This window comes from Trypanosoma equiperdum (assembly GCF_001457755.1).
Source record: "Trypanosoma equiperdum strain OVI genome assembly, contig: ctg_878, whole genome shotgun sequence".
NCBI classification, from domain to species: Eukaryota; Euglenozoa; class Kinetoplastea; order Trypanosomatida; family Trypanosomatidae; genus Trypanosoma; species Trypanosoma equiperdum.
The window spans coordinates 76,966-90,407 of record NW_027124840.1 but is presented as its reverse complement, the minus strand read 5'-3'; the positions used below and the strand labels follow the sequence as shown (position 1 = coordinate 90,407).

The 13,442-nt window shown below is 51.6% G+C and overlaps 4 protein-coding genes and 1 non-coding gene across 5 annotated transcripts; 4 read left to right on the top strand and 1 right to left on the bottom strand.

The window, feature by feature from the left end:
• Positions 1 to 1,235: 1,235 nt before the first annotated feature.
• TEOVI_000419800 (VRR-NUC domain containing protein, putative) lies at positions 1,236 to 4,184 on the top strand (the record flags this gene model as incomplete). The annotated part of the gene is made up of 1 exon (XM_067226994.1): positions 1,236 to 4,184. One exon carries the CDS (start codon positions 1,236 to 1,238, stop codon positions 4,182 to 4,184), a length of 2,949 nt encoding a protein of 982 aa, XP_067083095.1.
• A 1,033-nt stretch (positions 4,185 to 5,217) lies between these two features.
• TEOVI_000419700 (uncharacterized protein) lies at positions 5,218 to 5,667 on the top strand (the record flags this gene model as incomplete). Its single annotated transcript, XM_067226993.1, has 1 exon — positions 5,218 to 5,667. The coding sequence occupies one exon, from the start codon at positions 5,218 to 5,220 to the stop codon at positions 5,665 to 5,667; it is 450 nt and encodes a 149-aa protein (XP_067083094.1).
• A 355-nt stretch (positions 5,668 to 6,022) lies between these two features.
• Positions 6,023 to 7,525, top strand: TEOVI_000419600 (folylpolyglutamate synthase, putative; the record flags this gene model as incomplete). Its single annotated transcript, XM_067226992.1, has 1 exon — positions 6,023 to 7,525. One exon carries the CDS (start codon positions 6,023 to 6,025, stop codon positions 7,523 to 7,525), a length of 1,503 nt encoding a protein of 500 aa, XP_067083093.1.
• A 253-nt stretch (positions 7,526 to 7,778) lies between these two features.
• On the top strand, positions 7,779 to 9,248 carry TEOVI_000419500 (chromatin binding protein, putative; the record flags this gene model as incomplete). The annotated part of the gene is made up of 1 exon (XM_067226991.1): positions 7,779 to 9,248. The coding sequence occupies one exon, from the start codon at positions 7,779 to 7,781 to the stop codon at positions 9,246 to 9,248; it is 1,470 nt and encodes a 489-aa protein (XP_067083092.1).
• A 1,989-nt stretch (positions 9,249 to 11,237) lies between these two features.
• TEOVI_000419400 lies at positions 11,238 to 11,308 on the bottom strand. The gene has a single exon. It is a non-coding gene; the product is annotated as a tRNA-Gly (tRNA).
• Between the last annotated feature and the right edge of the window lie 2,134 nt (positions 11,309 to 13,442).

Genomic DNA, 13,442 nt, shown 5'->3' with positions numbered 1-13,442 from the left:
GTGTGTGTGTGTGTGTGTGTGTGTGTGTGTAAAACTGATCCCCTTTGCAAGGGTTTCTGTCCAACAGCTGACGAGTGGTGTGCCACCAGCGTTACGTGTCCTCACTATCTTTGAGTTTTTATAGAGGTGCAACCAAGTGTCTTCGCCTGCACAAAAAGAACACTTTTTTTCTCAAGCTTCTCATTAGTCTATGCGCCAGGCGGTAGAATTGACCCAGGCGCGTTGTTGCTCAGTGACAGACAATGGTTGTATGCGCCAGCTGCTGGAGTGCTGACACGCATTACCACTGGTGTCACACCAATCGTCTCCGTATCGTTCCCGTAAACTTTTCCTGCTGTCGCTTTTGATGAAAGGTAGAGGCAGAGATCATTGGGATGGTCCTTGTTGTGTGTGACCGTACCTTACAATGCGTGTTATTAAAACGAGCTCATGCCAGCGTCTCACACATTTGTAGCGTGATGAGAACGTTACCCGGGCCACAGAAAGTCGAGCGAAGATAGACATTCTATCACTTGTTACAACAAGGCACGTTGTAGGCCTCATTTTGGCGCGAACGGAAAACGTATGACTCGGCAAAACATGTTGACAACAGCAGTTGGGTCCGAACTAACGTTGTCGAGAGGCGTCCACTAACTCCCGGTAAACCAGTTTCCCACACACACCTGCTCCTGTTCTTTCCATCTGCTTTTTTTTTCTGTTACTTCCTCTTAGTGCATGCGTATGTATATGCGCCGCTAAGCAGCATGCACACGGGCTATCGGTTGCTGTATCCACATGGCGGTGTTGTTAAAGGTGTGTGTGTCTGTATCAGGTTCGGTGTGGGGTTAGGCATGGTATTGCTGCACTCAATTGTTTGTTTTATCCCCTCATCGTTGTCGTTGGGATTTTGCAGTTGTTGAGTCTCTGCGAAACGACTGGTGGCACGGGTTGTTGTTACATATATATTTTTCCGTGTCAGGTATCACTACCGTGATGGGGTGTATGGATCGTGTTGTTCTTTGTGCTTCTGCAGATTTTCTGTTTACACAGACTCACTCACACATTCCCTATTACTTCTACCATTAATTTTTCCTATGCGATACTTCCGGTGAAGGAGTAGGGCTTCGGTCGCTGCTGCATTATCGAGCCTGCGCGCACCTTCGTGAAACGAGGTTGTTGCACGCTTGGAGGGGCAGTTCTGTATTCGGGTGGTGACCCTCCTCGAAGAGGCCGGTGATACACATCCGCGTGACACAATGACAGGTGACGTCTGCCCTTCCTCTCGTGACTTGGAGCGGGCTTTGTCGCTACCGATGGTTGAAGCGTTTCACGTTAGCGCTTGGTATGTACTTCAGTATTACGAAAAGGCGATTGATTCCTCAGATTTATTGTCGTTGCGCGGGCTTATAACTCTGTCTCTAAACAACCTGTGTCGATCGGAAGAGGCTGCTGACGGAATTGAGGCATTTGAACTTCTTCTTCGCATGGCTCTGCGCGATGCCAAGTGGCTTCGAGTGCGATGCATCGAAACACAATATAGCTGTTTTATTCGCGTAGCTTCTGCCCTGGAGGAGTTGAACATAACCCCAATAGCGAAGTACGTTATTAGCGATACACGGAGTGAGGGAGAACAACTTGTCAGGGTGTTGGATGGTAAGGCGATCTTTCGGCCTCCGTTAGGGTGCAGGGAAGAGATCAGAGAGATTTTGCGGACGGCGAGGGTTCATGAGCTGCAGCAACTTGACCGATGTGTGCGATATGAGGATGGACCCCCTTCTCACAACCACAGTGCTGTGCATTACACTTCAGCAGGAAACCATTCGTACGGTGGAGAGTCAATAACGGGCGTCCAAACAGCGGGGCGGAGTTCATGGAACGCTAAGGGTTGCTCGTCCCGTCTGCTTCCGGAGAAGGAAGATTTGATCGATAGGATTTTATCAGTTTCCGATGAAGAAGGACAGCTTGCTAGTGCGTGGGATAGAACCGTTGGTCCGATATGTTGTGTTCATCAATTGTTCAGAGATAGCATACTAAAGATTAGTGAATTAATCCACGAAGTAACGGCCCCAAGCATTCGTGATGATATATGCAAATACCCGGGTTCAGCTCCAGCGGGGTGCAGGTCCTCTGACACCACCATCCTGAAGATCGTATCGAAGTTGATGTTGCGCCAGAGTTCTGACTTGCGCGGCCCCTGGATGTTGTGGCCTCAAGCGTGTAGAATAGTGGGGGGTGAGTCCTCTGGAGGTGTTGTGCCACTTCTTGCTTCTTCCCCAAAGGCTTTGGTAAGCTTCAGGGAGGCAATAGAACTGTGCCAACGCTTGTGTGAACTTCGACACGCCAAAACCCTGAAACAGTGCAGCGCTGATATTGTGTTGGAATATCACAGCACTATTGAGAAAAAGCTCGCGTTATTGGACAGCAGGCCGTTAACTGCCGATGACTGCGCCGACGAGACTGCGCGACGGAAGAGGACGTACTCAGTGACAACCAGTGCCGATGTGAGTGATGGTTGTGCCCTGTCTGTGGAGGAGCTACTGCACCATGGTGGTTTGCTCTATGAGCATCTTCTTCATTTCCTTCCTAAATACCGCTGGTTTGCGTGTGCTGAGCTTTTAGTTCCTTTACTGCAGGCCCACAAGAGGTGGGACCTGGTAAACATGTGGCTGCGGAAACTACTTGACGAACCTGTTTACGTCGTCAGTACGAGTTTCGGAACACCAACCTTTCCCATGTACTACCGCTACGAGAAGCGGGGTAAGTGGTGGAATCTCCTTGCACAGGGTCATGCACACTTGGGTGACAAGGAGGGTGCGTTTCAATTGCTTGAAAAGCGACAGAGCGCCTGGAGGGAGCAAGATTCTCCCCAACGGTATCTACGCATGGAACGCGCAGAAGAGCTTCCTGTATCTATTCAGCGTCGCGCTCGCCTTCTTTGCGCACTGTTCCGTGTGGGGAGGGGCCGAAACAGTGGGTCCCAAAAGGCTGTGGCTCTTTACAACGCTGTCGGTGAGCATCACCGACTTCACTTCTACCGGCGGTCTGATCGCATTGCGATAGAGAGGACACTTCTGTCGCTGCAAAGTTTTTTGCGCCGCTGGACCCCAACGTCGCCCAACCTCTCGAGTTTCACAGCCCACATGCTTTCGGCGCCCGAGACAACAATCCCTGGGGATAAGGACCATTCAGATGCCACGTTTTGGGGCGATACCAAGCCTTCAACTGGCTGTTTCAGTGCGGAGAAGTGTGTGCTCCGATGGTTTGGGCTGCCGAAGGTACATGAGAGTGGCGACGGTACGTGTCGACCTTCGTCGTGGACGGGTTTGCACTGCAAAGGGCGTTGGGTTAACTATCTGGGGCGACTCCTTTTGTGGGATGCGTTTCACTTTGATCCAGATGCCCTCCCCCGGGGAAATGAGTCGATGACTGGGTCTGTACCGGAGTTTGTTTGGCTCTCGCCAGTACAAGAAACTCCGTTAGATCTCGAAACAAGCAGCATCAGTTTCCAGCAACGACGTCGGCACATCATCGAAAAGAGCTTAAGGTTCTTTGAGCGGTGCTCCAGAGATGTTCTCATCTACTACGTGCGTCAACGGTGCGTTTCAGAGAACAGTGGGGCCTGTGAAGATAACTCCAAGCAGAAGTCAAACTCTAGTAGCCTTAAAGAACCCCTTCACGCAAATGACGTTGGGGCTGACTTCATATCGGGCGATGAAAATTTTGTGCCTCTCGGCCAGCCGGTTAGGTCGCCCAACTCTCAAGAAAAAGACGGGCCGACTGCGTCCTTTATACCTGCCGAGCAGCTTTTGGACCCTGAGGAGTTTCCTCTATTTGACCTCCTGCAGGCGGTCCCGCAGGGTGCACTATGCGCTCTTCTCCGTTGTTTGTACCTTCCACCGCCTGAAGATGGTTATAGTGTTCACTTTGACAGTTTTCCCGACCTTGTGTTGTGGCGTGAAGTGCCATCCCAACCAGACGGATACGAGTTCAAGCTGGTGGAGGTGCTTGGCCCGAACGAGTCGTTGAGCGAAAAACAGATCAGCACTATCGACACGTTGCTGCGGTGCAAGTTTGATGTCACTGTGGCACATGTCACCGATGTAGACGAAGGGAAAAAAAAATCAAATCGTTCTAAAGGCCGCCATGACGGAACGGAACATGGGAGGGGTCGCAACCGACAGGACGGAGCGCACCCTCCTGTATAACTCCTTTACCGCCATGACAACACACTACAGAAAGGGAGATCTCTAGTGGAGGGAAAGGGAGAAGATGCATTAGTTCTCACTTTCGGGCCCTCTGCTACGCCTTTCGGTTCTCTACAATCCGAATGTTTTTTGTGCGTCGTGTGATGGCGGGGGTGGGTGTGTGGGTGACATTCCGTTAAAGGTGATGGTTGTGCATGTAGGTGTAAGCTGATGATAAACGGATATTTTTCTCGCATAAAGTATTTTTCCCCCTTGTTCCACGCAGCTGACCCCTCGGGCAGCGGCTCCCCACGAGGCATCTTTGTGCCCTCGCAAACGGCAGGGAGACTTTTTACGTGATAAAATGCGGTGGGGTGGTTTCTCAACGAATAAAACGTAACGCTGCAGACGGTGTTTGACTGTGCGCGTCGCGGCATTGTGCAGTTGCGTGGAATCAGGGGTGACGCATGGCACCCAAATCGGCATGGAGGGAACCCCCACTGTTTCGTTCAGTGGGCGGAGCATTTTTTTTTTTTAACAGCCCGATCACTGACAGGTTCTACATAGTGTTATTGCGTTGTCACGGGCTCGCGTGTGGATGAGGTATGTGGAATGGTTAAGATATTTTAGTATTTTTCATGCAGCGTGAGGGGATCTTTATAGTCAACGAACGAGGAGGTTGTTCGTACTATTTGGTCAACTGATGTCAGCACCCTTTGCTTCTTACGAGACCACTTCACTGGGCGGTAATTTGTTGAACTTGTGCGTCGCTTACGGTCAGTATCAAATAATGCGCTCGTAAAAGTTTTATCTAGGTGGGGGCATGATGGGTGCATCGCCGAGTAAAGAACATATTCCAAAATGAATGCCGCGGTAAAGGTCAAGGGGGGATAGAAAGTCACCGCGGAAGGGAATCGCAGACTTTCAAAAAATTCCTCTTATCAGCACGGAGACGCGGCGGTTTGCGGAGCCTTTGTAGAGGGCGTTGTTCCTGGTGTGAGGACGCGGTGCTTAAAGGGGATGAAGGGGAGTTCGCGGGCCTTAAGGGCGGTTTATGGACGCTCTGCGCCGGGTTGGTTGCCCAAACAGCAGTCAAGAGCATCGAAAGGGGAATGAGTATTTAGGTGATGCGGCGGTGAGGTACGCCCGCCGCGGGTTCCCGGATCAGATGTGCTTCGGCGAGTGCTGCGCCGATGCGCGCCAGGTTTTGCAGCACCTTCAATTTTTGTACCAAGTGAATGGTGTGGTTGAGTATGGTAAACATGATTATAGTGGGGAAGGGAGTACTGCCTTCCCGGCGTTGTTGTCTTTTTTCTTTTTAATGATTTTTTTCGTCCTTTGTTTTCTGCCAGTTTGGGTCTCACGTAGATCTGACGACCGCAAACACCGTGCGTTTAGTATTTGGATGCAGGGTAAAGTATTCCAGTTCTCGGCTTTTGGAGAGCGTAAGGGTTGCTTTGCGCCCTTACAGTGGAAACTGTCAAAACGAAGGAGGCTGAACTGAATGTGCGACCTGCGGAGTTTTGAGGAATGGGGCGAGCCACTCTTTGACCCATGAGGGTTTGGGGGTGAAGTTCGTGGTTTGGCGGCGTCGTGCAGCTGCGCGCAGGTTCACCTCGAGGGCCAACTACTGATGACTGTAGCGATAATTTCAGTGACTGCAAGGGTAACAGTTACGGATGTGTGTACCGCAGAACATCTGTCAGATTCACCGATTAATACACGCACACAATCGCACGCACTTACTTCCATTTTTTGATTTAGGGTATAGATATTAGAGCTTCGTGTGGCTCTGATAGGAGGGATCACCCACCTCTATTCTAGATTAGGTTGTAACGGCGCTGTCTCCCCTTCCAGGAATGACTGCGTGGCACCGCCTCCCCGCCGCAGCGAGAGCGTTATTCGGTGCGAAGGGAGGTTGTACGGGTTCCCAGCGCTCATATGACGATGTGCTGCGTGTTATGTATGAGTTAACGTTGAGAGTTGTGAACCCAACGTACAGAAATCGCACGCTTGCTAACACCTCGGGTAAGAGCGCTGAGCTGGTCGGGTTGCTCGTTGAGCGTCTCAATATGCGGCGCTGCCTTGACACGCTCCGTTTCGTTCATGTGGCGGGGACGAAAGGAAAAGGCACCACGGCGTCCTATACGGCAGCGCTCCTAGAGGCCTATGGGCTCAAGGTTGGCCTCTTTACATCACCCCATGTTAAGGATGTTCGAGAGCGCATTATGGTTAACAATGAAGTTCTCCCAATGGACACATTTGTACACTATTTTTTCCAAGTTGTAGATTGTTTCGTGGAGCTTGCTGGTGCGGACAAGGAGGTGACTTGGGACCTCCCGGCACCATGCAGTTTCTTCTGCCTGATGTTTTTGGTTTCGTTGGTTGCTTTCGCAGGCGAGAGTGTTGACGTAGCTGTGGTGGAAGTTGGTATCGGGGGCAGCCGCGACCCAACAAACATCATCATTCCTGAGGCAAGCGTGATAACAGCTCTTGGTATCGACCATACGGAAATATTAGGCGATACGGTGGAGGAAATTGCACTGCAAAAAGCCGGCATCATGAAACCTGGTGTCGTTTGTTATGCCGCTCCTCAAGGCGATCACCCATCCACCCGTCGGGTGCTTAAAGATTATGCCGAGGGGGTAGACTCGCCATTGGTATTCGCGGATGACGTTGCGGTGCCGACGGATGGGTGGCCCTGCCTATCAATTGGAGGGGAGCACGCTGTGGAGAATTCACGGTTAGCCTTGTTGGCGGCGCGCAGTGTGATGGGAATCCCACTCACACAACCGCTTGACGATGTCGAGCGCCACGTACTTCAAAGGACGACAGTGATGGGTCGCTCGCAGGTTTTGCCTGTTGGTGATGGGAGCAAAGGCACCTTCTATTTAGATGGTGCGCACACGTATGAAAGCTTAAGGTGCGCCACCCGCTGGTTTGTGAAGGAAAGCACCAAGAGGACTTGTGATAGCAAGCCGAGGCGTGTCCTGTTGATGTACTCGTCACGGCAGCCAGAACGTATTGTCGAGGCGTTCAGACCCTTTGTTGATAGCTTCTCCAAGGCCGTATTCGTTTGTGCTCTCGATCCAAAGGGAATGAGGGAGATATGGAAGAACAACTCTGACGCTTACACTCAGGACAAAGCCACCGGACTAATAAGATGTTGGAAGACGCTGTGTGGGGCAGTCCCTTGCTTTTCACGGGCGGCACCGTTCGTGTCGGTAGAGGAGGTCGTTGAAGTTGTTTCTGCGGCATCTAGCGATGACGAAGACACGTCAAAACCAGTTCAAGTGTTTGTTACGGGGTCGTTTTTTTTGGTTTCCGACATTGTGAATTTGTATGACTCGCAAGGGTCTTAAGTGCTGGGGAACAAGACGTTGCAGGAAGTAGGGGTACTGAGTCATGGTGTTGGTGCCAGCTGACCAACAAATATCTTCATGCTAACTACAACAGCTTTTTCCGTGTGTCCGTGTTTGTATTATCAAAAAGGTCGCGTCAACCAGCTTCGCTGGTCCCCAATCGCGGAGCCCTTACCAGCCGGCAGACGGCACTATTGTTCTTGGTTTTTCTTGCCTTTATTTTAGAGTTGTTGCGGGGACTGTAGTTAGAAATATGGCGCCTTATGCTGTGGTTGGCGCATGTTCGGCCGCCACATATGGTTGTGAAGAGACGATAGAAATTCTCGGAAAACGCCTAGAGGCGGGTGATACACTTCTGAAGGTGGCGTATTGCGCGAAACACTACGGAGTCGCCCTGTTCAGAAGTGGTTGTTTGATATTGTTGGCCCCGGGGTCCCCCGAATATCACGGAAGCACCGTGCAAAATGGGGAGGATAACGTTAAGGATGTTGCAGCCGGTGACACACACATCGTCTTTTGCAAGGAAGACGGAACTGTGCATTCATTTGGTTACAGTAACATTTATGGGCAGTTGGGCGACGGCAGTGTGTGGACCAGTCACAAAGCGGAAGGTGGCGAAGACAGTGACGACAGGGTTCCAGCACTTTCTGCCCCGAAGATGATCAGTGGCTTCGGTAACGGTAGTTACGATGTCGATGGAGGAGACGTGATTGAAGGTAGGCGCCTTTGTGTGCCAATTACTGCTGTGTCTTGCGGATCCCATCACACGTTGCTGATGACAAGGAAGTGCAACGCGGTGTACGGTTGTGGCCTTGGTCTGAGTGGCCAACTGGGTGGGAAGCGAAAACCCCCATTACAGGCGTCGTTCAAATCTATCCGCCTCCTTTTCGGACTGCCGATAAGGCAAATCGCCGCGGCGGGGAATCACTCCTTCGTGTTACTGCAAACTGGAAAACTACTGGCCTTCGGAGACAATACCAGCGGGCAACTCGGCCTCGGCTCCACGAAAGCTGTTGGTACACCAACCCCCGTTACTATCCGTTCCGTTTCACCTCAACCAAGGGGGAATGAAAATTTGGATTCGTATGCTATCAAAACGCTGAGGGCCGCTTGGGGGTCAGCGGAAAGCATGTATTTTCCGCTTCGTGTAGAGCGTATAAGTCCGGAACTGGGGCCAGGAGAAGCACGCATTGTGTCGATCTGGTGCTCGGCCAATCGTTCAGTCTTGCTCACAAGCGACATGGACTGGCTATCGTGCGGCCTTCCTATTTCTCGAAGTCGTTGCATTGGTGATGGTCAGCAACAGAGGATGGATAGGTACGGAGCACTCGGCCGTTGGATAAAGGACAAACGAGAGTCCACTTGGTTTGGGAAAATGCGGTGGTCAGAGAGGTTGGGGGTGGCCATCAAGACCACCTTTCCGTCGCTTGCAGGAGATGCTTTGCTCGAAGCCGCGCGAAGTGAGGTCCGACTAGTTTGCTTTAATCACTTCGTGGTTCTTCTCATCCCAGGAAAGGACGCATCAAATAAGTCCCTTCTTTTTCTTCAGGGTGAGGGCCAAAGCGTCGAGGCTGTTCAGGGCGGTGAGCGTTTGTCCGTTGCTGCCGTCGCGCGTGCGGATAAGCTTCTCCAAGACCGCGAAGTTGACGATGACTCCTGCGAGTACGCTCTTTCAGGGGGGCATGCGATCGTCGCTACCGACCACTTTTTAGCTGTTATTTGAAAGGAGAAAAATACACAGTTTCTGCCCCGATCTTCCTTGGCAGCCCTTGGCTTGCAGATGAGGAAACATGTAGAACATAACTTATCTATGCTCGTTGTTTGTGAGGCGGGATCGAGCCATCATCCCTTCGTATGTTGTTCTCCAAGTACCTCGTGTTTTTTTTTAAAATTTCTTGACTCGCTGGAAGCTTGTATGAATACTTTTTTGCTGGCGTATGCCCGTAGCTGTGTCTTCTCCCCTCTCACCTTTGTAGAACAGAAGGCATGAGTTCGTTCCCAGTGAATGGGTTGCTGAGCGTGCACGTGCGTCCAACGTAACCCACGTGCACAGCGCGTGACTTTTCCAACGCCCTCGGACTTCTCCATGGTCGCTGCGGTGTTCGGTGCGGTGGGATGCGTTCGACTACGGACCGGCGCTGCGCTATGCTGTCATTGAGTGTTTATGCAGGGCTGAGGGCATCGTTCACACCCGTACTACAAAACTCATGAAGCGTAAGTGGTTTGGCTCGCCTGATCGCGGTCACTTGCGGCTCGTGTGTTTGCCTTCCTTACTGTCTGTGTATTTGCTTCCGTGCTCTCCGGTGTGAGCTCCGGCTCGCTACGGCGCTGAGGGGAAAGGTCAACCGGTAAGGTTAATCTGAAGCAGCTTGTTGAGTGCATAAGGCGGTGGGTTTGCAAATTCCGGGACAAAAGGGAGGGCGCGCCGCTAAAGACGCATGCCAGCAACTATTTCGCCGTTCGCACGCGTACCGAAAGTAAAGGAGAGCTCGATAGGGGAGTGCTGAGGAGAGCCCAGCCACTGTGCCTTGAGCGTGCTGCACGTTGTGGGTGAAGATGCTCTTTGGGGGCGCTTTTTAGTATAAAGAGAGTTTGTAGAAAGGTTAGAATAAGTGAGGTGATGCGGCGAGTAATAATGAAAGAAAAAAATCTATATTCCGGGGCCTCTTAGGGAACTGCATTCCTTTTGTGTATGTGTGTGCGTGTGTGTAAACAGCAGACTTAGGGGATAATAATCAACGCGTCGCAGGCATTTTCTGTAAGCTGTCGCCCCGGGGATTTCCTTCTCCACGTACCTAAACTTTCGCGGGGGTTGGTGGGTGGAAATACTGTTGCTCCGTTTGTCGTTTGCGGTCCCTTTTTTCCACCTTTTTTATATCCTTGCACGGAGTATAGTATTTTCGCCGCCGGTGTTCTTTAGAGAGAAACTGAACCCCTCACTACCCTCAGCAGCAGCCTCCCACGCACCGCCAGCGAATGTGCGCTGGGCAGGACATCCTTTTCCTTTTCCGCGTCCATGCGATTGCGGTTGCCAGTTTCCAATTGTTTTCCTGCGCAGCCATCCTTTATACTCATCATCCAAATGCCGGAAAAGGTATGCGTCGGGGCGTGGCTGAAGTGCTCTAGTTCCCCGGCGTTAACTCTCGCTGTCCTCGGGCAGAGGGGTTCCCCCTACTCTTTATATCACCATGAAAAGCTCTCCCGCATGTGTTTATGGAGACCGAAGTGTCTCTTGATTTGTAAACCCGGATTTTCGATCCCAAACAGCAACCCACCGCCATTCCGTTTCCACTTTTCCGTCATCCTGAGTTGCGGGTGCGCCCGCAGTCCCTCACGCTCCAACAGTTAACCGCGGGGGAATCGCCGACCCAAGGTATGGCAGCACGGCACACGATATGTCCCCCAGTTGGTGAGGCACGAAGGCCTCGACTCGGTGCAGGAAAGCGTTTTCAGAACCGCGGGCAGAAACTTTGTGGTTGAAGCCGTTTGTCCCGCTATCGCCCGCGGCTGGCAGCCTTGTTTCGTCCACGCCGTTCCACTTCCCGCCGTCACTTTGGAGGCGCTGCTGCAACCAATGTTGGTTGCGCGCGTGTCCAGCGTCTACGCCCAAAAGGGCTGCGACCGGCCAGCTTTTGCCCCGAGGCCGGCTGCATCTGTGATTTTCCCGGCGGTAGACTATTATCGTTTGGGTAAAGTGGAGCCGTGAAAAGTCTGCGCAGTCCGGGAATCGAACCCGGGCCTCCCGCGTGGCAGGCGAGAATTCTACCACTAGACCAACTGCGCTTCGACGCGGTACAGGGGATAAAATTTGTCAGAACTTATTTTTTACTTCTTCATACTACTGCAAGGGCGTCGGAGCGGTCGGCCTTCGCCGGTGGCCGCGGTAAACTATACACAGTGGGGGTGTTAAAAAAGGTAGGGTTTCCCAACTAACGGTCAAAATTTTTTTTTTCGCAGAGGCAGTTTTCTCTTCAGCGAAACCGATGTTGACACGCTGTGTAGAGACTGCCTGTGCACTGTGGGGAAAAGTGGAAAAACTTAACGGAAACAGTCACGGCTTCAGTTGGAGCTCGAAATGCTGAAAGAGGGGTGTACAATGGGAGGAAGGGTGTGGCCCAGCTCAGCTCTTACACTTTGTCCAGTTAATGGCCATATGCGTCACTCGCCTTTTAGGGCCGCAGCAGTCACAAGGCAGCCCGTAAGAAAAAAGAAACTGCATCTGTCCGCAGACGAAAAAGGACCTCCCACCCGTGGTGGGTAGCAAACTTTCCCCGAAGGAGTACCGGATATAGTATTGCACTAGTGAACAATCACCTGAGGATCTTGCGTTCACACCTCCCTGCGCAAGGCTTGCCCCCGGGAAAGCCAAAATACCCATAGAAACAGGCTACAATCTAACAAAATAACGTTTTTATTTTTAGGAAACAAAACAAGATAAACGCCGTCCTCGTCGGTTTCTGCAACTGCCTTCGTAGCTATGTAAGAGGTTCGAAAGACATATTTCAAAACATTTTTACTTTTCTAATTTTCTCCATATCCCTTCCATTGGGTACGAGCCTGCCGGCTGGAATTAACCGGTGCCGTCGGTTTACGTTACACCTCACATTTGTATGAACCGCAACGTATTTTTGAAAAGGATAGAAAATTGTAGAAATAGATGCTTGTTTGATCCTTTAATCGGCACTTGCTGCTGGGGAGCGGTATTTGCTTTGCTGGACTGTGGGTGGGCGGGGCTTGCTGCGCCGTGTCTGTTTTCGGTCATTGACGTTGGTTGCCTCCTCTCGACCTTGACGCTCTCATGTCTGACCCCCGTTCCATCACCGAAAGAAGGATAGTTCTGTTTCCGTAAGCGGAGCGTCAGGTTGCCAGGCTGTTGTTTGGTTGCGATAGGTCGGCGGCGATTGGCACGTCGGTTCGGTTGGTGCTGCATCGCTACGGCACCGGTTCATGTTCCGCGTCAGTTTGTCAGTGTCTGACTGTTATCAGAATCTCGTTCTTTTGGGCACGAAGGCTTGAACTGGATTTCTGGTGCTGCGGGTGTCTTTGCTCCCCAGTGGTCTGCTCTAGTCGCTGCCCTTCTCTGGTTTGTTCGTGCATTGCGGTGTGTCCCGGGGCTGGCGGTGGATGCACATGTGCGTGGGCGTGTAAACGTGTGGTTCAGTTGCCGTGGGTAATGGGGTAGGGGTGGTTAAGCGGTTGTGAAGGGGTTCTTTCGTTTGACTCTAAGGGAGTGGGTCTTCCGCGGGGCGGTGTACCTATTTCCGCGCTACCGGATGCCGTGTACTCATGACTTTGACTTGAAGCTGTCGTCGCTTCCGCACCGAGCGTACCTCCGCTCCTGGGTCTGTTAATGTCATCTCTTAGTGTGTCTTTTATGCCTTAAGTGCCAAAGGGAGGCCTCGGGGAGGACCAGCAGTTTCCCCCTTTCTTTGAATAACTGAGGATATCCGTTGAGTAACTGCACCCCTTCCCATAAGACTCGTCAGTTTCGTGTTCCATTGTAGAACGGCATTTCATAAGGGCGCTTCAATGGCAGCCCCGTCTCTTCACTGTGAGCGTTCTGAGTAAGGATGGGGCAGGTTCGAGGTACCAGTATACGGTTTTCTCCGTGCAGTTTTATACCGTCTTGTTCTCTTCACCAAAAGAGTATTGTACCTGCGTTGTCATACCATTTCTGGATTTAAACAAGAACCCGTCTAGATGATCTAACACACTGTGGGAGAGTTTTAGAGAGAGTCTCCTCAAAGGTGTGTATGATGAGGTATTGTTTTCTGTCTCATTGTTGCTATTTGATCTTAAACATGTATACTACGTGCCACGAAGCTAGAAAGCTATTTACAGGAGGTTTTTCACACCGCCTCCTTCCACTTAGGGTACGATGTGTCGAAAGGGAAGGCTGCTGTTTGTTGTGCACGTG